Source organism: Lepidochelys kempii, chromosome 5 (assembly GCF_965140265.1).
Source record: "Lepidochelys kempii isolate rLepKem1 chromosome 5, rLepKem1.hap2, whole genome shotgun sequence".
In the NCBI taxonomy this organism is placed as follows: Eukaryota; Metazoa; Chordata; order Testudines; family Cheloniidae; genus Lepidochelys; species Lepidochelys kempii.
Genome location: NC_133260.1, coordinates 45,884,591 through 45,911,882, shown reverse-complemented (window position 1 = coordinate 45,911,882; position 27,292 = coordinate 45,884,591). Strand labels below are relative to the sequence as shown.

General features: G+C 39.4%; 2 protein-coding genes across 9 annotated transcripts in view; one reads left to right on the top strand and one right to left on the bottom strand.

Annotated features, from left to right (window-relative positions):
* Positions 1 to 22,236, top strand: part of SCAMP1 (secretory carrier membrane protein 1) — a 93,511-nt gene extending 71,275 nt beyond the window's left edge. The window contains exons 8-10 of one of the 3 annotated variants that reach the window (XM_073344152.1): positions 11,510 to 11,627; positions 13,659 to 13,809; positions 18,873 to 22,236. In XM_073344152.1, coding sequence (XP_073200253.1) covers positions 11,510 to 11,627; positions 13,659 to 13,809; positions 18,873 to 18,886 — 283 coding nt within the window. In that variant the 3' untranslated portion in view covers positions 18,887 to 22,236. Of the gene's footprint in view, positions 1 to 7,750; positions 8,046 to 11,509; positions 11,628 to 13,658 lie in introns of those variants that run through there. The other 2 variants (XM_073344151.1, XM_073344153.1) reach the window with 2 other exon arrangements.
* Positions 22,237 to 22,819: 583 nt separating this feature from the next.
* LHFPL2 (LHFPL tetraspan subfamily member 2) overlaps positions 22,820 to 27,292 on the bottom strand; it is a 195,017-nt gene continuing 190,544 nt past the window's right edge. For all 6 annotated transcript variants that reach the window (XM_073344157.1, XM_073344155.1, XM_073344154.1 and 3 more), the window contains one exon: positions 22,820 to 26,614. In XM_073344157.1, coding sequence (XP_073200258.1) covers positions 26,358 to 26,614 — 257 coding nt within the window. In that variant the 3' untranslated portion in view covers positions 22,820 to 26,357. The remainder of the gene's footprint in view (positions 26,615 to 27,292) is intronic.

Below are 27,292 nucleotides of genomic sequence, written 5' to 3'. Positions count from 1 at the left end.
CTCGGTGCATTTGCATTGAGGCTCTGATATGTTGAGGCTTTGCTCATAGAACCAGGTGCTCACTGAATCATCCGTTAATACTTGATGCTTTGAGGCCTGCATCAAAGTTTTAAATTGAGCAGCTTTTGGATGAATTCTTTTGGAGTTTTGGTTAATCAGTACTCAGCTTGTGAGCCATCAGCGCACTCACGAGTGCATCAGCATATTTTGAGCAGTCAGCACAGGTTTTAGTTTTATCTATTTTGGTATGATGTCCTCCTCACCTGCAAAGGAGGAAGACAGGCAGCTCAGTGGCTTCAAGAAATGTGACTTTACCAGGAAGGTTTCTCTCGTAGAAGACCAAGGTAGATGGATTTTAAATCTTGGCGTCAAATATGACCAGCATGATTTACAAGACTTGTTTGGAGAGGGTCACCCAGACACCCATCAGGTTTAGTGGGGGTTACCTGAAATCTCTGCCCCCACAGAAGCATCCTGAGAGTCCCAGATATTTGAGTGAGGTCATCTTCATAGAGGAATAGGATTATTTCTGTGTATTGATTTATGGGCTGGCTTCAGCACCACGTTTTCATGAAATGCTTATGACTATAGTAAGGACTATATGTACCGGATTGGGATTACATATTTTCTCCTGTTGGAATGGTTTGGCTGACCAAGGACACCGCTGAATAAGTTGTCTAAGAATCACTACATGTCCCCACCAAAGCACTAGAGTGATTAGAAGTCATGATAAATGACATAAAGCAGCCCCTTACTTGTCTCTCATAGACAGTTGGAATACATAGGAACTTTGCTAGACAGAGCTCAACTTGAGATCTTCCTGCTTTGGCAGGAACGAGGACATTAAAGTCTGATGGAGCAAATGTTGGAACTGGTGTGTGACAACCTGGATCAGGCTACAAATGCTGGCAGGCAGGGCTTTGGCCCTATTCATAATAGCCATGGCAAGTCTGCATGTAAATCAACCTCAGTGGACCCTGAGATCCCCAGTGAAGACAAACATCACAAGAACCATCACTTTACATCAGTGTAACAGAACCATAGAGCTTTGCTAGCCTGGAGGTAGTCCAGAGGCAGTCTCCAATTAGTAGGATCCCCAAAAGTATCCAAAGTACATATCCACAAGTGGAAAAGATTTTAGGCAAGTAGCAGACCGTGACCAATTTAGTAGACATAATGAAACCTCTCTAATCGCGCACATGATTTGAAAGCTTATTATGTTTACTTTAAGATGAGGTGTGATGTGGAGCTGTCAAGTGGTGCTGTTACCATAGAAACAGGGATCAGCAGTGACATGTTAAAATGACCACTTTGAAATATTTGTATTCATTTGTTAGTTTAGTGACTTCATGTATTATTTCAAGACCTAAAGTTGGACTTCACAACAACAATGTAAAGGGTAAAAACAAAATCTAATCATAAATTTGTACGGGTATCATTGAAATGTAATACGGCTAGTGATGTTTCTAGTCATCATCATCATCATCTTGTTTGTTGTTATAATCTCTGAGAGTGTGTGGGTTACTACAGTGTTCGTTGCCTTGGTATATGTGCAATTCTGTGCAGGGAAGATTGTTCTGACAAAAACCACGGTTGATTAAGTAGCAACCCCTATTGGTACAGGCACAAATAAGGACTTGTAGAAGGTCAGGTGCCTTTGGGCCCTTGAGGAGTACAAGAACCAGTTCATCATCCACATTTTTCCATTCATGTTGCAATGGTGATCCAATATCTTTTTTTGCCAAGATGCTTTTTTGACGTGCTCTTCAAAACTGTCCTCACATGGTGGGAGTTTGGCCAGTGACTTGCCCTTTGTGATAGCTAGATTGAGGTGCAAGCAGTTCAGATCTCCGCGGGTGTCCTTTTCTTTCTTGCTCTGGTCATACAGCACTGCTACCAACTTCCTTGCCGCAGAAATTGCGGGTTGTCTGCCACTCTCCCAGTTTGGCAAGATCTCTGAAGTGGTAAGCTCCCTTTGTTTTGACAGCATTATACACATTTTTTCCCCAATACCAAATAGTCACAGTCACAGCCTGTTAATGTGTGTATAACAAGAAGTATGTTGCAGAAGTGAGGAGTGTGTGTATCACAAAGAGCTTGCACAGGTATGATATGATGCTATTCAGTTGCACTGGTAATGATGTCTTTTTCAATCCACATGTTATCTGTGTGTTCCATTAAGGACCAAAACATCTGCATTAGGTGACCTAATTCTTATGGTTCCTTTGACGCCAAGAGACGCAAAAGCCGTATTGGCACATACAGCAGCATCCTTGTGTCCACTTCCTCTTGAGTACTGTACTTGTCTTGAGCTTCTTCAACACCTATACTGATGATGAACTTTGCTACTTCACCTGTGAAGAAGCCTCCAGCAAGGAGGAGTGTTTGGGGTGTGCTGCTACAATCTCAGGTTTATTTTGAACCATACAGTCATAGAGGAATTTTTCCATGGATGCACAGGGTGTCCACCGATCACCTGGTATTTCTTGCATCCAACCTTAGGTCCTGTCCGGTGCTTTCTTTCTTCAGTTTTCACAGTGTTACTGTTGTGATATCGGTCAGACTTCGATGACAGAATTAGCTTTGTCAAATCCTTTTAGGACCTGCCTCAAGTACTCAGTAGCCAATTTATTGAATGTGTGGAATTTGATTCCAGCCATCTGTCTAATGTACACTGTGGTTTCTTTGCTCTTACCTTATGGAATATTTCATCTTGAGCTCCCAGTTGATGCTTTAGTTCAGCTTTGTCTGTTCTTCTCATTGTTCCGTCAGGATGGAAGAGGGGCTTAAGCACAGGTTCTAAGAACAGTTGACATTGAAACATCAACTCATCACCTTGCTAAGGACGGCTCAGCGGAAACCAGTTTCTAGGCTGGTAGCTTCTGTTATTGTCTCTCCCTTGCTGACATAAATTTGGTCCTCCTTGGACATGTTAGCAAATGTTTTGATGCCAGGTTTCTTGACTGTGCTGAGGAAGCTATGTGTCCCCCATCAGAATCAAGTACACCTCTCACAAATTCCTCTATTTGTTCTTCAGCCACATCTACTAATTTAGTAGAGACTCTTGTACATCTGATGTTACATGAAGTCCAGTAGATATGTTGATAAGCACCTCTGAATGAGATTCAAGGTCAGATGGATTTGTTATATTGTTGATGGCATGGTTGGTAAGAACTGTAATATGCTTTTCATCCCTCTTCAGTGTAGAGGCAAAGACTTGTTTGTGCATTTTGGCTTCGCTTCTGTTTTTTTTTAGGCCACTTCTTTCTCTCTCAGCTTTTGCATATTCTGCTCCTGGGGTATTCTGCGCTACTGTGCAATGCAGAATTTTGCAGAGATTAATGTTTTTTGTGCATAATTTTTCCTTTCCCTCACAGAAATGGGCTGCAGTGCTGCTGGCTGCCACTAGGGGTCGCCAGACCCAGTACAGCCCAGCTCGCATGTAGAAGACACTGCGGGGGGGGAGGAGGAGCGGGAGAGAGTGGAGTTCCTAGCAGCTGTAGTTCACCGCACACCCTGAGGGAAGGAGACAGTGGCGCACAAGAAACTGTGTCCAAGCCTGGGACCCAGTATCAGGCTGTTTCTCTTTCTGGATCCCTGGGCGGTAGGGGGAGGGGTATCCGGGGCCTGGGGGTGTGTGGCACAGCTGGGAGGGAGGGGAAGGATTTCTTGAGTTGCGGGGGGAACAGCTGGGTTCTGGGAGAGAGGGAGCCGGTGTCTGGGCTGGGGAGGGGGCCAGTGTCTGGGCTGGGAGGGGGCCATGGCTGGGTTCAGGGAGGGAGAGGAGCTGGTGTCTGGCCACCCCGGCTGGGCTCTGGGGTAGTGATGGGGCAGAGAAACAGGAAGTGGGTTGTCATAGGGATTTCCTTAACTCTCTATTCCTGGGGGGGAATTTTTGTGTCTGTATTGTTAAAGACATACTTGCTGACAGTTAATTTGATATAAAGTACCAAAATAATTGAAACTTCCATGATTATGTAGTGTTGTTTTGACAGAATTTTGCAGAATTTTTATTTTTTTGGTGCAGAATTCCCCCAGGAGTAATGTTCATAATATGAATGTTTGTCATCTCTAATGTTCATACCTACCTATGTATAAGTCTCACTGAATTAAAAAGCTAGTTTCTAGAGTATTTCAAAGTGTACTATATGGATAGGGAATTACAAATGAAAACATTCTAACAGGCATATGAGACACTGCATTCTATGTTCAAAGCTTACAAATGGAGAAGCGTTAGGTTAGGGATTCACATGAATTTATATCTACTCATGATGCATTACAAACTGTGGGCACTTAACCTACTCCTGCATAACCTTCAGTGTGAGATGTGATTGATCTACTCGGCAAATTTCAATTGAAAGTATAGAAAGTTAACAACACTTTAACAATTATATATGGGAGGTGAAAATATTTCATGTTAGTGTATTGCAAAATGTTGATTTTTGTCACATGCTAAACAGCTTAATCATGTCTAGAAAAAATATTGCCCATGCAAAACTGATAAAAATACATTGTCGTTTGATAGCTTTCATCAATAAATGCCACACCTTCAATAAGGTGTTGAAATTAACTTAAACAGTAAAAACTAGTCATCGTGTTGCAGTGTTTCTGGAACTGCAAAAAATGACACTCATTTTTTAGTAGCATTGTTTCACCTTGTTTGCAGGCTTACGGCAGCATGAGACAACTCCTCATCATACCTCATCTAAATGTACATTAAAAAAGCTTGCAAATGATGTATAATGTGGGTGTGTGTAGGATGGGTACATTAAACTCCTTAAAGATGTCCCTTTTTGGAGAATTGCCGTGTCTATTTGTGATTTGGTACAATCAGGTCTACATGGATCCTTTAAATGCCTTCCTCAAACTACTTGACTGTCCTTCTACCTTTTGAATCAGGATTAAAGATCAAGTCCATGTGTTGTAATTCACCATGAGCTAGCTGAAGGTAGACCGGGGGACCTCTGCAGCCACCTGTTGGCATGTTCATGAGAAGCATGATACTTTTGAGACCCCTACTTAAAAAGCCACCCTCTGGCATGGGATAATGTGGTTCTGACAAAGCCAATAAAAGCTCCTTTTGAGCCATCTGTAAGCTTAGTTTTCTTTAACGGAAAGCTATTTTCCCCGTGGCCCTGACTTCACTTGCAACTCATGTGGGTTTTGTTGTTTTTGAGCTTCAGGTTCTAGTAATTGTTGCACCTGAGACAAGTTTTTAAAGGGGTTAGGTGGTTTTCGGAATTAGCATTGATTCCTTTGCACAGATACTAAAACATTTTGACCTAATTTCATTTATTGTCATATTAATATTCTTCCTATACCTGCATACCGCCACAAACTCAACATTAAACGGGCATTAAATTGGTTATTTAATTGTAACCTAAGTACAAATGTTCAATTCTTTTGACACTGCATTTATGAAAAGGGCCATATTTAAATGGCTGTCTGATTGCATTTCATATAGCTGTGATCTGGCAGATCTTCAGTTAGTTCATGTCACTGCTCCTACTCGTTCAAACAAAGCAGTTTTTGATGCAAATTTCAAGGCAGACAAAACATGATTTGCTTAAATTTAGATTATAGGGAGAAATCCTTATTCATTCTTTGTGCTACAGAATCTGAGGTTTGTTTTCTTTTAAGACATCTCTTTTTAAATTGTTTTTGTTTTGTTTTTTGGAGGAAACATTCTTGAGGTTCTGTTGGTGGATGTAGTTTTTTCCTCTTTTTCTGTGGATGTATTTTATATCTCTTACCTTCCCCTCCCCACATAGTTTAACCCTCCACTTTCACCTTTCCATGTTCTGGGCATTGGTCTACTTTTGTACAGTGTTGCAGTGTTTTAGCATTGTTGTTATAAGAGATTCCTAAGTGTGAGATTCCTGTAAAAACAGGATAGTTAGAAAAGGGGAAATAAAGTTTGGGTGGTACTATATTTAGCTGGCATGCTCTATTGTGGGAAATTTTCATTTTTTGTTTAAAAATGTTTGTTGTTGTTTATCATTGACTGTATACATCACCCAAAACATGCTGGGCTCTGTGTGTATATATATATTGTTTCAATTTAAAAACTACTCTGAAAGAATGTTAACGTTGCAGAGTCAACCATTTCAGAGTTAGGAAATGCTGAAATTAAGGTTGAAGATAGTTTGCTGAAGTTCCCAAAAAATAGTCAGTACCTGCACCACTTTTCATATAGATGAAAATCAACATTGTGAAAACCAGTTGAGACAATAATGCCAAACTCAGCACTGAAAAAAGGCACAGAGCAAAGACACATACCTACATACACATATGTCCGCAGACACACTCAAATGCATATATTTTTAGCAGATCAGTGCTATTCAAGGTTGTTTGGGTGTGACAATGGTTAATTCTTCTCTGTTTGCCAGTGTTCGTGTGAGATTAATCCATTTCATACTGTTTCTGTATTTGAGGCTGAGTTTTTTTCCTCTTTGGAAGTGTAAGCATTTATAACAACTTGTATATATAATATGTTACTTTTTTTGTTTGCCATTGAAGTTCTTTTAGCAGTGTGTCACTAACGGTATGGATTTGATCATCTCATTATATATATTCTTAACCAGGAGACCTGCAAGTTTTTTCACAGTGTTGAGATTTTTTTTCAAGATAATTTTGGCTGGGGCTGGAGCCAATCTTGCAATGAAGTAAGAAGCTCCAACCCGCTAGTGAATTTAAGTCCTCTGATTGGCTGTCTGCCCCACTTTCCCACCTCCTGGGGCAGAATAATCAATCAACTGCTACCGAGTTCTCTCCCCCTCCCTCCCCCCCAAGCCATTTTCACTGGGCGGGGGGGGGGGGGGGGGAGGCGGCTAAAGAGCCCAGCATCTCAGAGTGGCACCACTCCTTCTTTCCTTCCTGTGAGCATCCTGTGGAATGGTTTCTCTGCTCCTCCCCTCTGTCTCCGTGAAGCACCTTACCTAGGAAGGGGCAAAGAGCTTCTAGAGCTGCCCCACCTCCTAAGCCTGGAAAAGGTTGAGAAGAGTGAAGAGAACCAAGAGGCGCAGAGAGGAGGCTGGGGATGCAGAACTGATGAGGATGGGGCTAGGGTGCTCCACTGAAGAGGTTTCTTCAGTAGGAACAAAGTTAGCTTGCCCAATAAATTTGGGGAACTGGGCAACACTAATTGTCACATACACAGAGGATATAGGAAGGGGGAGTTAAAAAATCAAGGCAGACGCCCTCCTTTCCAAAAAAAAAACAAAACAAAAAATGTTGTTTTTTTTTTTAATTCATATGATTTTTTTGGCCCAAACTATATTGTGGTGGGGTTTTTGTTTAAGTCTGAATCATTATTTTTGGTCTCTTGAGGTTGATAATACTATAGTATACAGAAGGCAGAATTAATGTTGTATGGATATGACCTTAGTGACTGTGGTTGATAGGGGAATGGACAGCATGTGCTTGTGAATGTCTGTGGGGTGTATATTTATGATAAGGTGACATGTAGGTATGTAGGTGCACTCTTTATTTCCTGACTTTTGTGATTTTGAGTTTTGCATTATATTGTCCATTACCTGGTTTTCGCTGTTCATAAAAAAAAGTCTACAATTGAGATTGCAGAGATCGATGTTAACTTTAGTTTCAAATTACTTTGTTTTACCATAAGATTATCCAGTTTATTTTGGTGAGAAATTCTTTTTCACTTCAGTGATGCTATCTCTAATGTAGTGGTTGCATGTGAATGAGACAGCGCCTTGAAAAGCTCTCCCCTGTGTTCCATGTTTTTCAGTAGGAGTGAAGCCACAGACTGCCATGAGTTACGGTGGCTGCCATTTCCTCAAAACCTTAGCAAGTGGAAGGGAGGCTGCTCTTGGAAAAGATACTCTCTTTCAGTGAATGCAATGGAATTAAAGCCATGCTGCCCTCAATGAGGATGACCACCCTAAGGGCTCAGTAGTTAAGAAGAAAGGCAGGAAACTGTCAGACAGGGACTTGTTGACATTACCAGCATTTTCATCAATCCTTTGTTTCTTTAGTTATACTGCTGCAAACTAGTTTAATGCTATTCAGTAAAATAATCTGGTGTGTTTTTTTTAAACATTTTATTGATCAGAGAATAGATAAACAGTTCTTTATGTGAATTTATATTTCACCATTCTTCATTAAGAGTTTAAAAAAAAGTAACATCCTGTCTAAAAATCTGAAAAGTTTTTTTTTAGTCTTAAGACCTCATCTACACTACAAAATTATGTCAACATAAGCTGCCTTGCACTGACCTAGTTGTGCATGTTTCTACACTTAAATTTTTCTCCCACCGATGTAAGTTCTCCATTATGCTGATATAGTAACACTACCTCCACGTGCAGTGTTGAGTCATGATCAATGTACTGAGGTTGATGCAGCAGAGATGTAGACAACACATTACTTGTGTCGACTCCACCAGTCCTCTAGCAGTTCTCCCACAATGCTCAACACTGACTGCTCTGGTAACAATTGTGAACTCCAGGCAGCTGTACCCATTGGGATATTTTTCTCACTGAGATCGTCTTAGGAGTAAACAACACCATTTCCCCTTCAATCTACCAAAAGCACATTCAACTGTAATTTTGTACCTGCTGAGATGGTACTCGAATCTTTCTTTGGTGCTGTCCAGATGGCTGGTGTATTACTTCATGAGCCAGAAGAGTAAAGGGTAGGTGGGGTCCTTGGGATCACTGTTGGCATTTCTATATCGCCAGTGGTAGTCCGCCAGTTGGGAAAGAAAGTCCTTGCTTGTAGCTCTCTGAACAGTCCTGTGTTCTTAAAGATGCAAACATCATGCACCTTCTCTGACCAGCCAACACTGATGTCAGTGAAGTGTCCAAGGTTATCCACCAGCGCTTGTATAACCACAGAAAAATAGCCCTTTCTGTTGATGTACTTTGTGGCAAGGGGGTCTGGTGTCAAAATAGGGATATGTGCGTTGCTATCATGCCACTGCAGTTTGGAAATCTCATTGTTACAAATCCATCTTTTATGTCCTGCATGTTGGTGATAGTTACAGTCCTGTGCAGCAGGAGATGATTAATGGCCCTGCACACTTGCATGACTGTGGCCCCCACAGTGGATTTTCCAACTCCAAAATGATTTACCACGGACAGGTAGCAATCATAGAATCATAGAATATCAGGGTTGGTAGGGACCTCAGGAGGTCATCTAGTCCAACCCCCTGCTCAAAGCAGGACCAATCCCCAACTAAATCATCCCAGCCAGGGTTTTTTCAAGCCTGACCTTAAAAACTTCTAAGGAAGGAGATTCTACCACCTCCCTAGGTAACGCATTCCAGTGTTTCACCACCCTCCTAGTGAAAAAGTTTTTCCTAATATCCAACCTAAACCTCCCCCACTGCAACTTGAGACCTTTACTCCTTGTTCTGTCATCTGCTACCACTGAGAACGGTCTAGATCCATCCTCTTTCAGGTAGTTGAAAGCAGCTATCAAATCCCCCTCATTCTTCTCTTCTGCAGACTAAACAATCCCAGTTCCCTCAGCCTCTCCTCATAAGTCATGTGTTCCGGTCCCCTAATCATTTTTGTTGCCCTCCACTGGACGTTTTCCAATTTTTCCACATCCTTCTTGTGGTGTGGGGCCCAAAACTGGACACAGTACTCCAGATGAGGCCTCACCAATGTCGAATAGAGGGGAACGATCACGTCCCTCGATCTGCTGGCAGTGCCCCTACTTATACATCCCAAAATGCCATTGGCCTTCTTGGCAACAAGGGCACACTGTTGACTCATCTCCAGCTTCTCGTCCACTATAACCCCTAGGTCCTTTTCTGCAGAACTGCTGCCTAGCCATTTGGTCTCTAGTCTGTAGTGGTGCATTGGATTCTTCCATCCTAAGTGCAGGACTCTGCGCTTGTCCTTGTTGAACCTCATCAGATTTCTTTTGGCCCAATCCTCGAATTTGTCTAGGTCCCTCTGTATCCTATCCCTACCCTCCAGCTATCTACCTCTCCTCCCAGTTTAGTGTCATCTGCAAACTTGCTGAGGGTGCAATCCACACCATCCTCCAGATCATTTATGAAGATATTGAACAAAACCGGCCCGAGGACCAACCCTTTGGGCATTCCACTTGATACCGGCTGCCAACTAGACATGGAGCCATTGATCACTACCCGTTGAGCCTGACAGTCTAGCCAACTTTCTATCCACCTTATAGTCCATTCATCCAGCCCATACTTCTTTAACTCGCTGGCAAGAATACTGTGGGAGACCATGTCAAAAGCTTTGCTAAAGTCAAGGAACAAAACGTCCACTGCTTTCCCCTCATCCACAGAGCCAGTTATCTCGTCATAGAAGGCAATTAGATTAGTCAGGCATGACTTGCCCTTGGTGAATCTATGCTGACTGTTCCTGATCACTTTCCTCTCCTCTAAGTGCCTCAGAATTGATTCCTTGAGGGCCTGCTCCATGATTTTTCCAGGGACTGAGGTGAGGCTGACTGGCCTGTAGTTCCCAGGATCCTCCTCCTTCCCTTTTTTAAAGATGGGCACTACATTAGACTTTTTCCAGTCATCCAGCATTGCAAGTTTCCACAGCGTGATCACCACCTGCTTCTCCACTATCAATGCAGCTCTCGTTCTGGTGTCCCCACGCTGGACTGCTTGCGTGAGCTCAGTACACAGATCCAGGAGTGTGGCTTTGCGCATCCAGACATTCTGCAGCGGCTGCTCATCATCCCAAGCCTGTGTTATGATGCAGTCCACCAGTCAGTGCCCATTTCTCAGGCCCGGAAGTGGCACTCCACCGTTTGCATCTGTTCCATGAATGCCATGAACAATCTTTGAATTGGTTTGCTCTATGTCCCATAGCAGTCTGTCTTCCGGGAAATCGTCATGTTCCCCATAGCTCTTCTTGTGGCTCTGTAAATGCCAGAGGATCATGCAGCCTGTTCTTGTAGTGCTTGTGACAGTAGTGTAGAGCAGTGTAGGCTCCATGCTACTGTCGGTGATGGCGGACAGTGACAAGTTCCACGTGGGTTTGTGGGATTTTTCAAAGTAGGCATGAAAATTATGGGATAGACATGGCATTATGGAGTGGAGAAAAGTGCATGATGGGAACTTGGCCCCAGAGTTCCAGTCACTCCTGCATGACACTCTTCTGTTTGCCCCCCCACATCCATTGCCAAAAGTTCCCAAAAGACATTGTGCTGGACAGTGGTGAGTTGCACACTGGAAGACCTACCCTTGCTGCTCCGCACTGTGTATCGACACAAGCACTCCTGGTGAGTATGGATGCGCACAAACGATATACTAACTGCGGCAGCTTTATGCAGATGTAACTTACATTGGCAAAAGTTTGTAGTGTAGACATGCCCTAGCTTTAAGACTACATAATTTAGGAACTGAACTTCTAAATTACTTTATAAAGCTGACCACGTTTATATTTTATAATTTTCATTACTTTTCTCAAGTCAGAACAGAACCAGAAGGTTACAAAGGTTTCTTTAAAAGGAAATATATATAGTGCACCACTGTAATAAAGTTTGTCATTGTTTTCTTTAGTGGATGGATTTCATCTCTGACTGGGCTTAACGAGAGTATTCCTGTTGGCATTATGATGATAATCATAACAGCACTTTTCACAGCATCTGCTGTCATCTCACTAGTTATGTTTAAAAAGGTAAGTTGCTTTGTTTTTACTATTTCACACTTCCACTTACTCCACTGTTCCCTGATCTAGATTTTAATTTTCTGCTTTAGGGAAGTCCTCTCCTGCATCTTCACAGTTGATTGATTTAGGTGATATTCCTATAGATCTCTTCGTGCTTTGCTTTACCTGTACTCACTGCATTTCTGTAATATCTTTTTGCTTGTGTTTCCACAGAGACAAAAGATACTGCCATTGTGTGTGTGTATTGTGTAAAACAAAGACACTATTTAGTCTGTGCAAACTGAAATTATCAGGGAGGGATTTGAGTGTGGGGATAGTAAAGACAGGAAGTGGTGGAGAGAGAAGAGACTGTGACAAAACCTGCCCCAGTGGAAGGACAGGACACACTGCACTGAGGTGCCAGGCACTCTGGTTGTAATTTTGCAACATGGGGTGACTAATCAGACTATTAAATAAGTGGCCTGATTTTCAGATGTGCTGAGCAATTTTCATCTGTTCTTGAAGCCGTATCCCTTTGGAAGTCAGTAGGAGCTGCAGGTGCTCTGCACCCTTGAAAATCAGGCCACCTTTATTTAGCATCCTAGCTTTAAGCACCCACATTTGAAAAATTGCATTCTCAGATACTCTAGTGATAAGTGCTATAAAAATTCCTAAGAAAGATGCACTGTAGAAATATTTCCTAGATCAGGATATAGTTCGCAGAACCCAGTTCCTTCTTGTTTGCCTTCTATACAGAAGGCATAAACTTAGACACACAAAATACCCAAATAAGATATGTGGTGTTCAGATGCATACAGGGGCGACCTCTCTGTTATCATTCTAGTTTTCCTACCTTATCTTTAAGGGACGGTCATCTTTTGGGGATTTCAGCCATCCTTAAAGGATTCTGTCCTGCTGGTATTTGGGAAGAAGTTCAGAGGTGGCATGGCAGAGAGAGAGATCGAGTGGTTATCTTCTTCCCTTCCAAGAGCATAACCCATTTCTGTGCTATAACTTTTTAAAATGAGTTTCCCTTTCTCCTATCCTGCTGTTCCTCATGGCACTGATCTGTCACACTCAGTTCTCTCCCACACACAGTTGGGTTCCTCAGGAATACATGATTATCTGGACATGAGCTATTTACATCTTTATTGATATGGAATAACATTTATGAGAGAAGCCAAATTAGATGGAACTTAAACCTTCATAAGCTTCACTGAAGGAAAGATGATGTTCCCTCTGTCTTCATATCTAATAGGGAATCAACAGGAGGAGGGATGGTGTTTTATAGTAACTGGAGGAATACTTAACTGATTTAGGGTGAGCGGCTGCAAATGTGGATTGGAAGGAAGAGGGAAGGTGTTGACAAGGTCAGAGCATGGATGAGACTGATTCCTTAAGCAACTCCAGGCTAGAAACATGGGCTAGAGCCAGGTCCTATTTTTTTTATCTAGATAGCTTGTTTCTGAGCAGTAGAAAAAAACGTTTTGCCAGTATTACCTGGGGAAGCTCAGGGGATAAATTTTTCCCCATTGCTCTCACTGCATCTCTTGGGAAGCACTCCTCTTCCATGTCAAAAGCTCCTTTCCTTCAAACAGTCAGTATGAAGTCATCTTAACCCAACTAAGCAATTTGCCTCATGCTGCCAAACCTGCTACCACAGCAGACTAAAGTATACTTTCCATAAAGAGCATTTCTTCTTCTTTTCTTTTAAAGTGTTTAATTTTGATTGTCACTTAATGTCGAATGTTGCACTAGGTGGTTTTCTGTATTGATATATTTCCATTTTTTAATTGTTTAGGATTTTACTATTTTAATGCCAATTAAAAGGCACATAGGTGTAAAACATCAACAAATGTTTGCTGTTGATGCTGGGGACTAAAGTTCACCTGTTTGATTATCCTCCATACAGCTGCAAGCAGGCAACAGAATCAAATTTCACCATCACTCTATTCATTTAATTTGTCTAATGACTTTTGATGTGGCACCTACAAATATAGATAAAAAGTGTTATGATCGTTCCATTAACTTTTGTTTCTCTCCTCTCCCTTCCTGTCTTAGGTGCACGGCTTATACCGCACAACCGGTGCTAGTTTTGAGAAAGCTCAGCAAGAGTTTGCAACTGGTGTGATGTCCAACAAAACTGTACAAACAGCTGCAGCAAATGCAGCATCTACAGCAGCAACTAGTGCAGCTCAAAATGCTTTCAAGGGTAACCAAATTTAGTGAAATACAAAGATCACTTCAGTTCTCTTTGACTATACTTTATTTTCCATCTTATTAATTTTATTCCTAAAGACTTGTGTTCAAAATACACACAGCATGTATGTCTCTCCTTCAGCTGTGCATGGGCTAAAACAGGAAAAAAATTCTTGTTTTATTCCTTTTATACGTTTATTTATCAAAACAAAAAAACCCACAGCCAACCTTCTTTGCCCTCTTTAAAAAGTTAAGTACACTCTAGATATATAATTCTCCATATTTTCTGGAGGAGCAATATTTTGGTGGAAACTTCAGCAATGGATCTGAAATTGATATGGTACTTTCTGTGATCAGTTAAATGTATTTACAGGGTTTTTTTTAGTATTTCACTCTGGAATCTTTTTTTGTTTTAACTTAAGGAAAGCACTTTGGAGCAGTTATTTTTGTTCCTGAGAGCCTGTTTCCCTGTTTCTACTGTAAGAAGTAGACTGATAGTTTGAGACTTAGATTTGGCTACTGCTGTGGCAGTTTAAGCAGCTGATGGACAGATACAAGTATGGTAGATAATGTAAATTTTTTTTTAGGGCAGTAGGTTTTTTTTATATAAATCTACAAGTTTGCATGAATATTGTTGAGATATTTGGCCATGCTGAATTAGTGTTTTGGTCCAGGATTTATCTGTACCACTTATGATTATAGTGTTGGTTTGTATCCGTTTTCATGGCATACTTTCTTCTAAATCAGAAATGGCTATTGCATAGACATTCTCGCTGCCAGAATGTGTAATGCCATGTACAGTTAAGAGAAGTTAACTGATGGTTTTGATCAAAGAGCTAAATGATTATATTTGTTATTTTTAATTTCAATCTGAAAAACACATTCTGTTATCGGAAAAATTATCAACCTTTAGAATAGTTCCATAACCAGCTGTTTGCCCCCTTTTAAATGCAGTGAAATTTTTGTGTGGGAGGGATTGTTGGATTTTTCTTTTTTTTCCAGTGTCAGTTAGTGTTTACCAGTGGTACTAAATCTATAGCTTGGTCAGTCACTCTATTTACTGCTTGTCCAAAAATCTGAATTTTTTTACAGGAATATTTTCTCTAATCAAACTTTTTAAACTGTGGCACACATACTTGAATTCTTTTTAACGCACCTCAGCCTTCATGTGTGATTTGATTCAAGCTGAATAATGAAAGATACTTAACTATTTTGAGTTGGAAAAGTGAAATATTTTTTATTTCCATTAAGAGAGAATACAATTAAATACATTCACATTGTTGAAATGAATGTCTTTCTAATAGATTAAACTGATGCTGTGATGCACCGTGATTCATGCTGGAACTTAGCATAGTAATTTTCCAAATCCTAATCAGCTCTTGCTTCAAAATCATGTTGCTGTCTATTTAAGGCCATTTGAAATTCCTAGGTAGGTTGGTTGATTGAATGATAATATATGTAGCACTTTGGACTAAGTTTAAAATCGTAAAATGCCAGTTTCAGAAAGTGAGATCACTAAGGACCTGATCCCCAAATCTTACCTAAATGCTTTCACTGAAATCAGTGTGACTGCTCATATGAATAAGGGTTTGCAAGATTGAACCTTAAAATTATAAAGGCCTAGTGTATACTAGGACATTTGGTTGGTATAACTGTTGCTCGTGTGTGAAAAATCCACATCCTTGAGTGATGCAGTGAAACGGACCTAATTTCCTAGTATAGACAGTGCTAGGTCAATGGGTGAATTCTCCTGTCAACCTAGCTACTGCCTTTTGGAGAGATGGAGTGCCTATGCTGACAGGAGAACCTCTCCTGAAGCAGTGCAGCTGCAGCATTTTGAGTGTAGACAAGCCCAGAGAGGGCCTCATGTCCTGAATGTGGCTTGGGTTTGATAGAGGAATTCTTCTCACTTCAATTTATGGATATTGTAAAATAAGACCATTTTTAAAAATACCTGTTGTCAACTTAATACCTTGAGCAGCGTAGCACTTGCATACGTAAGTCCCTGTAAATAAATTACAAGTACAACTTAAATTTGTAATTTAACTTCTCGAAATCCCATTTTAGTAGTAAAGATAAATATGGTAAAAATGTATTATATGATGATCTATACTGAAGTTGTTGTTCATAATTATATTGTCTCCAGATAGAATTCTCTTCACTATGAAGTAAACAATGCAATTGAAATAACAGTAACAGGGACATTCTAAAGCTTTTCCCCAGCACTTTTTGAAAGTCAGTAGAGGAGGTTTAATTTTTTTAAAAATTTGTTTGATCTTTAATGTTCCATTTGAACTTTTATTTTACAGTTTGCGTTGTGATCTGCTAACACGTTTCAGGCCTCTCTAGATCCAAGTCCTACTTTAGTGAGTTGTCTTAACCAAATATAAAAATTGTACCAAGGACTTCCTTTAAGGGTGGATCTTTAGCCTGAATTAAGCTTTTTTCTTTCCCTCATGGGGTATGAGGGACACCATCCTCACAGTTAAATTTATTGTCATACTGTAGAATAGTAGATTACCAGCATATGATATTATTAAAATGCAACTTGAAACTGACAGGCATGTGCCTAGTTACATTCTTACAGAATATAATACATATGGTTGTTTCATTTTTACCATGTTTACCTCTGCACTCAAAAATGCATGATGGTACAAAATTAATATATATGAATATTTGATCCAAAGGAAAAATATTCTCATTTTAGATTTGAGAACTGAAGGCTGATGTTCGTTAAAATATTTTTACTTAACAGGTATTGGTCTATCAGTTAACACAATATGCACCCCACTTAATTTGTCATTTTGTTGTATTGTGGCAAATTTGGTTGAAAGTATGAAGTTTAAACACTGGAATATCAATAGTCAGTGATCTGTAATTTAGGATTTGGATTTATTTATCCGAGGGATGTTTGTATATTTTGTAAATTACTAACAATGCTCTGCCATCCTAGTGAATGTCATGGTTCTGTAGAAACACACTCATTCTGTCCCACTGCTGTTGCATGTCTGAGTAGTTCACAAGTTTTGTATATTTATTGTATTAACACAAGGTTATAGAATAAAAATACTGTTTGCTCAGAATAGTTTTAAACATAGGGATTTTTTTTAAAGGTCAGGTAAACATGCAGGAAGGCTGCTCTGTATAAAAATGTCACTTGGTTTTTACAATCTGTATATAAATTCTGTAATCTGCTGAAATGGGAAAGTAAGCTGTCCACTATCAGAATAACAAATTAGTCTGACTAGACTTGGGCTACTAAAATAGTATGAAGGAAAACTTCAGCAGCGCTTGCAGCACTTTGTACATGTGCTATACATTGAAAGTTTAAAAACAAACCAAATCTCTCTCTCAAAAAAAGGTGTTTTGTCAGTACGTAATGAAACTACAAGTATTAAACCTTACCTAGGATTTTACTGGAAGTAAAATGAAACTTCTGAAAATAATATTGGTTTTGCTACTGTTTATTTTTCTGTTTTCTGATTGATGCTTCTGTATCAATATTTTGTTCTGCTATTTCTGTTCTAGTGTTACGGTATAACATTGCTGTCTACTGCAGTTTCATATAATTAGTATGTCGAGTATGTTACTGGATTTATTACCCTCTTATATTAAGGGTTTGTAAACAGCTAACTTGACAGTTGATGTAGACCATTGTACTGTAATAGTGTTTTGCAAATGCACAGTACAGTGATTCTCTTGTTCTGATATGTAGCCAGTATTTTTTCTAGGCAGTTTTCCAATCAGAAGTGACTTGTTCAAGACAGTTGCACATCTAACAGTAGTGAAATTATCTATCACCAATTTTCCCTGTTTTCCTCTTCCTTTGTTACTCTGTATTTAGACGTTTTGGCAGCAGATTAACTTCTTGAAAGGGGCACATTCAACTCTAAAAAGTTTTGGGTATACTATACAACAAGTAATATTTAAAATGGCTAAAATAAAAAGCAAAAAAACCCACTTTTGTGTATAGTCAGTTATGATATAGCTGCACTTCCTTGCTCATCATTAGAATGATTACGGAACTGTCATGCATTGCTCCTGAGGAGACTGTATGCTCCCCAGGCTCTGCCCATGGAGGCTTACCAGGAAAAAAATGGCAGCAGAAAGGCAGAGAATTGGGGAGGGGAAAGAAAGGTGAGCACTCTCTAAGACCCTTAGAAACAAATATCAGCAGGGAGGCAGAAAAACACTTACAAAACTTTACATGGTGTCAAGTATCAGAGGGGTAGCTGTGTTAGTTTGTATCCACAAAAACGAGGAGTCTGGTGGCACCTTTAAAGGCTAACTGAATTTTTTGGGCATAAGCTTTCATGGGTAAAAACCCACTTCTTCAGATGCATGGTTTACATGGTTTGACTTTTTAAAAAATTGTAAGGGATGTTTTGTCAGGAAACCTAGAGTTTCAGAAATAAATACAGATGGACAGTTTCCCTTTAAAGCTATATCCTCCTTGGGAAAGAATTTTATGGCTATATTCAGTGTCGTCTTTTCCTAGGAAACCATGTAAAAACACACATTCTCTCTGCCTGTGTCTGTCTGTCAGTAAAGAGGCATTAGCTGTAACATTTTTTTCTGGAGAGAGGCAGAAACCACCAGATTTTTAACTGCACATTATCTATGCGTGTAGGCTAGATTTGCAAATGGCGCTGTATTTGCCTCCATTTTTATTTTTTGTTTGAAAATTTTCTTAGTACATCTGTCAGCTCAGTGATTGCTGTGGTTGAGCACTATGGTGGTGAAATAAAACATGGTTTCAGTTATCAATCAGGTTTGTTTTCCTATTGTTAGATCTAATTCTTCCTAGGATTTTGCTCATCTTTGTAGCAGTTAAAGGGTGATTTTTTAAAAAAAGTTAAGCCTTCATTCAGTTTTCATTATTATAAATGCTGTTCAGAAGAATAAGGTCAAAATAATTCCATACTATTTGTTTATTGCTGGCAATCATGTGGACATGTATTCTTGTTGGAAATGTTTAACTGTCTGCTTTAAAAAAAATAGTAGTCAATTCTCAAAACATTTATTGGGGCTGGGGAGTCTGTCTTATGGGAGCCTAATATGTGTTTTACTCTTCAGTGTACCAGTCCTAGCTGGCTTCGTAAGGTGAACAGAAAACATTCCACTCACAAATCAAGCACCGGGCAGAATGGAACAGATATAATTGAGATACATCTGTCGAAAGTTTCCCTCCAACAAGTAAAGAAGAAAATTAAATAAATAAAACATAATTAGCTTTTGTGAGGGTTTCTGCTTTGGAGAAAAATTAGATGGATTTACAAAGGAAACAGTACATTTACTTCAGGAGTGGGATAATAGCTTAGCTATGTATTGGCACTAAAATGGAAATCACGACACATTTCTGAGAAATATTTGAAGTCTAGGGAAGAATAGCTCTGCAAGCATTCAATTTTGTTCCAAAATAAAACTGTTTCTAAGGCCAGTTCTTAACAGAAGCATAGACAGTTACTAGCTAAAACTTTTTCACATTTTCATTAGTCATACAGTATGTCCTCAGGTAATGACCGGGTATGGTAAAGTGTTTATTGTACTACCTTAACCTTGTTATTGTATATTATAACACCACCTCTTGAAGCAAAAGCAAGGAATTCATGTACATGACAGGGCAAGAGAGGTTTCTGTATGTTTGTGCTGGCTTCTGCCTCTGGGCTGTCTGTGCATAATAATGTTTCAGTTAAGGAAACTTTCACATCCTGAATTGGGAAATAAGATGCAAATTTTTGATATTGAAGTTGGATATTGTGCTAGGAAAAAGGTGCTGGAGCGACTGACCATTGAGCCCACTGCTAGAACAGAGTTGGACTATAGCTTCTGTACTGTCTTAGCTTAAGGGCACAAGGCCAACACATTGGTGGTGTCTGTCTCTAGGCTGCAGGGAGCACTTCTCTGGATTAGAGGGTTTTACTGCCAGAGCTGGGTGGATAGAGATGTATCAGTTATGGTGATCAGCCGGCTCTGAACACTTTAGGCATCTGTGAATTTGCCACGGTTGCTCTTGGAATCCTCAGAGTCTGGTAGTTGCAAAGTGTGAATTTTGAGCCTTGCTGCAGAAGCTGCTAAGAAGGTATATAAATAAAATTGACACCAGCCTAGTGAAGTGAATATGAAGTACCTGTGCATTGGCCAGCTTGTCAGACACACTTTACCTGCAGTTGTGGTTCTTGGCCCATCCCTTGGGTGCTGGCAGTGCAATTGGGAACTTTTTATAGTATTGGTGAAGGGCTGTTAGCTCCATGGCATGTCTTTTTGATGTTTCTCAGGGAAGAATTAGACAATGGGGGTATGTATGATTCTTTGTTCAAAATAGAAGGAAGAGGTGTTACATCTTTTCATTTCAATTACATGTTCTGGAATTGGCTGGGTTGATATGGCTTTCTCTCTTCTCTGCTACCCTTCCCAGCCAGGCCAACTGAATTTCCATCTCATTACTGTCTTTAGCAATACTCAAAGGTGGCTAATGGCCATGCATTTATAGCATGGATTTTGTCACTTTTCTGTTAGGTGAAGTTCACTCTGGGACCATCACTCTGAAGGCACAAGTATTCAAGGAAGAGCTTCCACATGCAGTATGAAAGGTTTTTTTAAACTTACTTTGCCATGTAGATACCATCATCTTCAAAACCCTTCTCCCCCTGTAAAGTCTCATGCAGGTTTTTAATATTTTTAAAAAGCAAGGGGTTTGCAGTTGCTCTTAGGTGCAGATAGATGAGCCTCTTTAAAGGTATATAATGAAGTTCAGCTTGTCCAATAGGTGGAATGAGACAGCCACGAGTGTGTGTTTAACTCTTCTTACCTGTGGAGCCTCAATTGTGCACTCAAATATATAATGAAATCTTATATTAGTACCAACCTTTTTAGGGAGTTTTGGGCTCTAACCTTACGTTAAAGTTATATACCACCTCTTTTGAAAAACGTATTAGTTTTATTTACATACATCAAGCCCTTGTACAGTTTTAGTACAGTCAGCAGATGAAATACTTTAGAGACACAGGTTGTTGTTTTGTTTCTCAAATTAACATAAAAAGGAAGAAGCCGTAGGTCTGGTTACTGATATCCCTTAACTTCTCTACAGTGGTGAAGTAGTAGCTCAAAGGGGCTTCTGCTGAGTTGGGAACTACCTTGCTATCAGTTCTGGGTTCTTCATTTGGAAATAGCATGGGGTTCTAAAGAGCTAAACCCCATGCTTGAGTCCTGTCCTGTAACAGAATTAGAAATGTTTACCTTTTCAGCCAGTTCTGGCTTTTCAAGTAAAATAACTGGACCCCACTGCTTTAAAATAGTGCAATTAAAAACCTTTACACTGTCACCTACCTTGTGCTAAGTGTTTGTGTCAGAAAACTCTTAACAGGTGGAGTGAGTAAGCCTGGGTTCTGTTGCCAGTTCTAACCATTTCCCTACTTCTAAAATGCACATGCTACTTACCCTCTTTTTATAAAGTGCTTTGAAGTCTATGGATAAGAAATAAGTGCTTTAGTATCATAGTATTTAAAAGCCACTACACACACAATTGGTCAGTGTTTCACATGCCTTGAAACCTACTTTTCTTACTCTTCCCACCCCAAAAGAGAAACCATGGTAGTTTTACCTTGCAGATACATTAGTTGTTCAAGCTATGTTTAATTATAAAATCACTTTTAATTCAACTTGTATAAAAGATTGCTACAATTTAAGATCAGCTGCTTAGTGATCAATATGTAAGTGGTAAAATACAGTGTCACAATCACTGCAAAATCTCTACTGTAAATTTTCTAAGTATAAATCCCTTAATGTATGCACCTTGATCAGCCTTAAAATAGTGAAGCATGTTCAAACTAAGATAGGCCAGAGCTGTGGTAATAAGAATTTAGTTTACAAACTCCACTATAAGTCAGCTTTAGATAATAAAAACAGATATTACTGGGTACCTAGTCAGTGAGATAGCTCAGTGGTTTGAGCATTGGCCTGCTAAACCCAGGATTGTGAGTTCAATCTTTGAGGGGGCCATTTAGGGACCTGGGGCAAAAATTGGGGATTGGTCCTGCTTTGAGCAGGGGGTTGGACTAGATGACCTCCTGAGGTCCCTTCCAACCCAGATATTCTATGATACAGTGCTGAAAAACATTACACAAAGCACTGGTCACTCAACAGCAGTACCACAAACGAACAATGGATAGGTGATTAACCACAGCCTACATTCCTATTCAGTTTTTGCAGCATATACAGTTACTGCCCAGTTGTTTGGTGGGGCACTGCCTTCACCACAGAGCCAGTGATGACTCCTGCTGTAGCAGGCTTCCCCCACCATTGGCTTTAAATGCAGAAGTCAAATTTTCTTTAAAACTGGGAAATTCTGGCATTGAATACTAATACAAAATTTAAATGATCTATTTGAAATTCCCCAGACCAAGAGGTGCCTAAGTAAGTGTTCGTTAGGCAAAAAGATGGTACTAGAGAACCAGACTGTAGCTATTAGCAATGTTGATGCAGTGCCTAGTAGTCTAGAGAGCACACGGAGAGACATTATCAAGCAGTGCTGAGCTTTTCAACTCCTAGGTGTTAATTACAGTGCAGGTGTGCAGCTTCACAGTTGGAATTTAAGGCTATAAATAAATCAGGCCTGGATTACCCAGATGTGAGTATTTCAAATGAATCTAGAAAAGAAATTTTAGATAAACCTTTAAACTACAATCAATGGTATCCTATTTCCTCTAGCATTACTCTCAAGTAGCAATAAGTTTGTCCAAAAACAAAATTCCAACCACTCTTCACTTGGCAGTCCCTTTTTAAAGCATATCACATTTTAAAAAAAAACCCACTTATATTATTGCACATCTCACACAAATTTGTGTATATATATATTTAAATACGCTATACTCCAAAAATAACTATGGCACTTTACAGAATATATGTTTACAAAGGTGATCAAACCACAGATGTTTAAAGAATATTTCTATCTTTAAAAAAATTTACAAAGTTAGTATGTTACAATTTTGAGGGAGTTAGACAGCTTTTTTTTTTTTTTTTTTTTTTTTTTTTTTTTTTTAAGATGCCACATCAACCATTCCTTGCACCTAAGCACTACATGTACATTAAGAAGCAGTTATGCTATATGGCCCATCATGAAACTAATTAAACATGCCTGAAGCTGACAAAAGAAAAATGATTTTCATAGAATGTCTTGGGAAGGCCACTGTTCTGGTGGAACTAAAATTCAGGAACAGCAGCCATCAAACTTAATGAGTTTTAAAATGTGACCCACTCATTAAGAAAATCTGTATGTAATAATAAAGCCATCTTATCACTTATTATCCTACCATGTCTTCCATCTATGCCAGTCAATGAGTATGACCTGTTGAGTTGATTAGATCAGTTTGATGTTATACTAGTACAATAATAGAAGCTGGTCCACTTCCCTTACAAATTCAGAAAAACACATGCAAAATAAATATTTTATGCACAGTACTATAAAACCCAACATTAATATTTTCAGTACTGTAAAGACTTAACATAGTTATGGCCTAATAATACATTGTTCACTGCTTTTTTTTAATTCACACAATACATGGTGCATGCATGGTCCAAACCAGTTCAGTTAAGCATTGCATGACACCTTTGAAAACCGTAATCTGTCATTGATTAATATAGTACTTGGATTTTTAACGTATTTGTGACACTATATTATTAAGAGTGTCATGATTTGGTGGCATTGATTATTTTTAACAGCATACTATCTTCCTAAAGAAAAACAAATTACAACATTAAAAATATATATATAATTTATCTTCACCCCAATTCCATGTGTTGTTCACAGCACTTAAGACTCCCTTTAGTTAAAAGTTCTGTATCACAGCTGTTTTAGTGCCCCAGCTTGTATTGTGCACATTCCAATGGGTGGGGGGGCTCTAAAGTAGTAGCAGCTGTGAACAAGCAATAACCTTGGTAGAAGGTTCTTACAAGGTTTTTTTTAATAGGATTCATCCACATACAAATAATATGGTTGAAAATTTGGAGGTGTGCTTCATAAGGTATACTTCGCATGTACAAGGAAACATATTTCAAAGGCGCACAGTTTCAAATAAGACATTATGATGCCGTGGCTACAGTTTTGCTCTAACTCACCAATTTTTGCAAGTGGTTTAAAAGGAAATCTTGCTCTATGCAGACACTTGGCATAAATGGTTCCAGCCCATAACTTTATTTTATTATGTTAAATATTTAAAAGAAAAGTGAGTTACCCGTTTTAAAATCTTGTCTAAGAGTGCAGTGGGATTGGGAGGGGGGGAAAACACAGGTTTCTCAAGTGTGAATTCTGGATTAACAAGAGGAAAGGCTGGGTTCTCACAATTCAGTGGTGAAAAAGAAAATTAAATATTACCAAGGGGAAGTTTTGCCCTGTGGCTAGCATAACGCTTTCCACATCATTCTGCCCCGACATCGGGAATGTGCACAGGAGAACAGAGGTGTCAGCAGCACTGCTAAATAGGGGTCTTGGATTTGTATTTACAGAGAAGCAGGGACTCTGGCACTCCAGCACATTGATTATGGATCACTACTACAACCTATCAATTTAATGGGTCCAAAGTAACATGTCTGGTTTATCAGGAACAGACCAGAACAAAATTATTCCACTTCAAAAAGTAAATTAATTGATTTAACTTATTAGAGGCAGCATCATTAGCAGCTGGAGTTTACAAACTATCCATTTATTAAAAAGATGACAACATTGTCTTTTTAAACCTTTATAGTTGAAGCCTGGGCACTCACTAGAATCTCACACAGATCAATAATTTCTAAAGAACTGTTCCTGGGAAGGAGACTTCCACAGGAGCGGATAAAGAGTTCAAAAAGCATAGGGACCATATGTGCTCCAAAGAAACCTTTTACATTTAATGGTATAACAATGGTAAGACTGTGCATGGTTAATGCAAGCTGCATTTCCCTCAGCTCTAGGTCAGGAAAGATGCCGCAAAAATAAGAACACAAAACCTTCACGTTTCTATACAAATTTGGTGTTCTCGACAACAAATCAGTCTTGTAATCCGGAGGCTAATCATTCTGTCTGCAGAAGTTATTTGATTTTTAACATTACAGAAAAATGGATAAACTTGCAGACACCTTTTTAACAATAGGCTCAGCAGCCTTCAGTGCCTAATAGTATTTTACCACCACCATGAAATAACTATTCACTTGATATTTGATTGGAAATTTTAAAACAGTTTATCTATTTTGTGCTCATGTATCCCCAAGGCAGTACAGTATTCTTTCTTCTAATATGCTCTCAGAATAATTCTAGTAACTGGAGAAACACCACAAGTATTATGACTGAACTGAACGCATTTTGGAAAGGAATGTCACTCGTGGCAAGCCATATTTCTGCTTCTGCTGATTGTGCTGGAAATGGGTCCATACCAAATGTGGTTAAAAAGAGTGGGAAAAGGTTTTCCCACAAACATTTAGAATTTGGCATTGTCTCCTGCAGAGTGAACGTCTGTTACAGACTAAACTGGCTCTAAGACACTGGTCTGTGGACTGGGAATGAGGTTTCTTTTGGCAAACAGAGAACTATTGTAATTGTAAACCCAACATACAGTTCATATTTTTACTGAAGAGTGTCAACACTTGTTGGCATTCACAAAATAACCCTGTCAGTTGTGCTGCTGAGAGAATATAGTGTTTTTCCTAAATATTGAGGATTCCTGGGATTTCTAGTAAAGGCACCATTTGTGTATCCAAAGTTCAGTGTTTCACTCATTAGATCCTAAAACATTATTTCTACCATTTTTATTTTATATAGGTAAACTCCAGGGTAACGACCGTTCCCCTGGCTCTGCTATGAAACAAAAATAATTTAACTTCAAATCTAGCTGCTAAAATATAATGTACCTACCACTTGTAACGGATACTTCATGCCAGAACAAACTAAATAATTTGAGCCCCACCTCACTTTCTTTACAGTTTATATGACTTTTAGCAAGGTCTTAATGTCAACCCTGTTCTCTTTGTCATGCATTTAATTATCCAAAAGAACCCAGTTGTGCTTTAAGTAATTTTAAAACTCATCAAAAAGCACCACCATATTAACTATAGTACCAAACCAGATGGCAATAAAACCTTCACAAGTGATTGAAGCCCTTGAAAACAAAACCTGATTAAATAGGCTAGTCCTGTACATAGTAGAAATGTGCTGGCTTTTATTATTTTAATTCAGATCCTTCAAAGTGACCAAGGTGGAGAATGCAATCTGATAAAATCAGAAATTGTCAGGTATATTACAATGTTTGTTCACTATATACACTCCCCCGCCTCGCTCTCAAGTTGTATATTCTGCTGAGTCCTGACAATGTAGTCATACCAAGAATTCCCACATATCTACACTCTCTTTGCTTGAGATCCTCCTTTCTCTGGTCCTCATCGCCCAGCAAGTGATAGAATGTTCAGTAGTTCAAGGCTTAATCACACAAATTGTGAAAACAGGTAAGTGGATCCTTTTATCAAGTCATTTAAAAGCAAAACAGTCTGAAGTCAGTGTTTCCCAGGCACTGATCGATCTTTTTTCCATTGTATTTAAAGGAGGCAGATAAGGTTTTTCCCCTCTTCAATTTCTTCTTGCACTTTGTCACTAGATGTGGCAATTTCTGCCTGTGCTGAGAAGACGGCACAGATGAATGTCAGACCAGTGCCACCAATAGCTGTGTAGAAGGCCCAGCCCAGTGAGCAGTCTCCTAGTTTATAAGCAGAAGCATAATGTCCACAATAGCTTATTGCCTTCTGGCAGCCCCAGCCTGCAGGGTACAGCATCAAGCCTAAGATAAGGAAGAGGCCTTAAAAAAAAAAAGAATAAAATTTAACAACCTCTATATATTAGACAATATAACATTTTGCCATTATTGTAATGTACAATGTTCGGTCACACCTGTTCCCCTACAAATAATAGAAATGAGAGACGAAAAACCCTGTTGGCCCACCGTTCCCTGCAGTACACTGCATGGTGCTTTGTTTAAATTTCTAGTCCTTCCACCACTTTGCCGGAGAGAGGCTATTTCACAGTCTAATAGATCTCACTGTCAGTTTTTCTCCTCTTATTTAGTCTTTTTTTTTTTTTAGCCCTAGCAAACAGGTTAGCTCTAGTTACACACCTACTGTAAAACTCCAGAGTATTTCTGTCTACTCTTATACCCTTCAAATACTTGTGAACAGTTCTTGTATTCTGCTCAGAGTCCTCACTTAGCCAAGGCACATTTAATCTTTCTTCATAAAACAGTTTCTCTAGTACTTAAACATTTTTGTTGTTTTTCTCCAAATTCTCCCATTTGATCCTTGAACTTAATAAGCATGGCCATACTCAGTCCAACCAGTGGTCCATCTAGCCTAGTCTCTGACAGTGGCTAGTGCTAGAAGCTTCAGAGGGAATGAACAGACCAAGGCAATTTCAAGTGATCCATCCTCTTGTCCGGTCCCAGTTCCTGGCAGCTGAAGGACACTTGGAACATGGGGTTGCT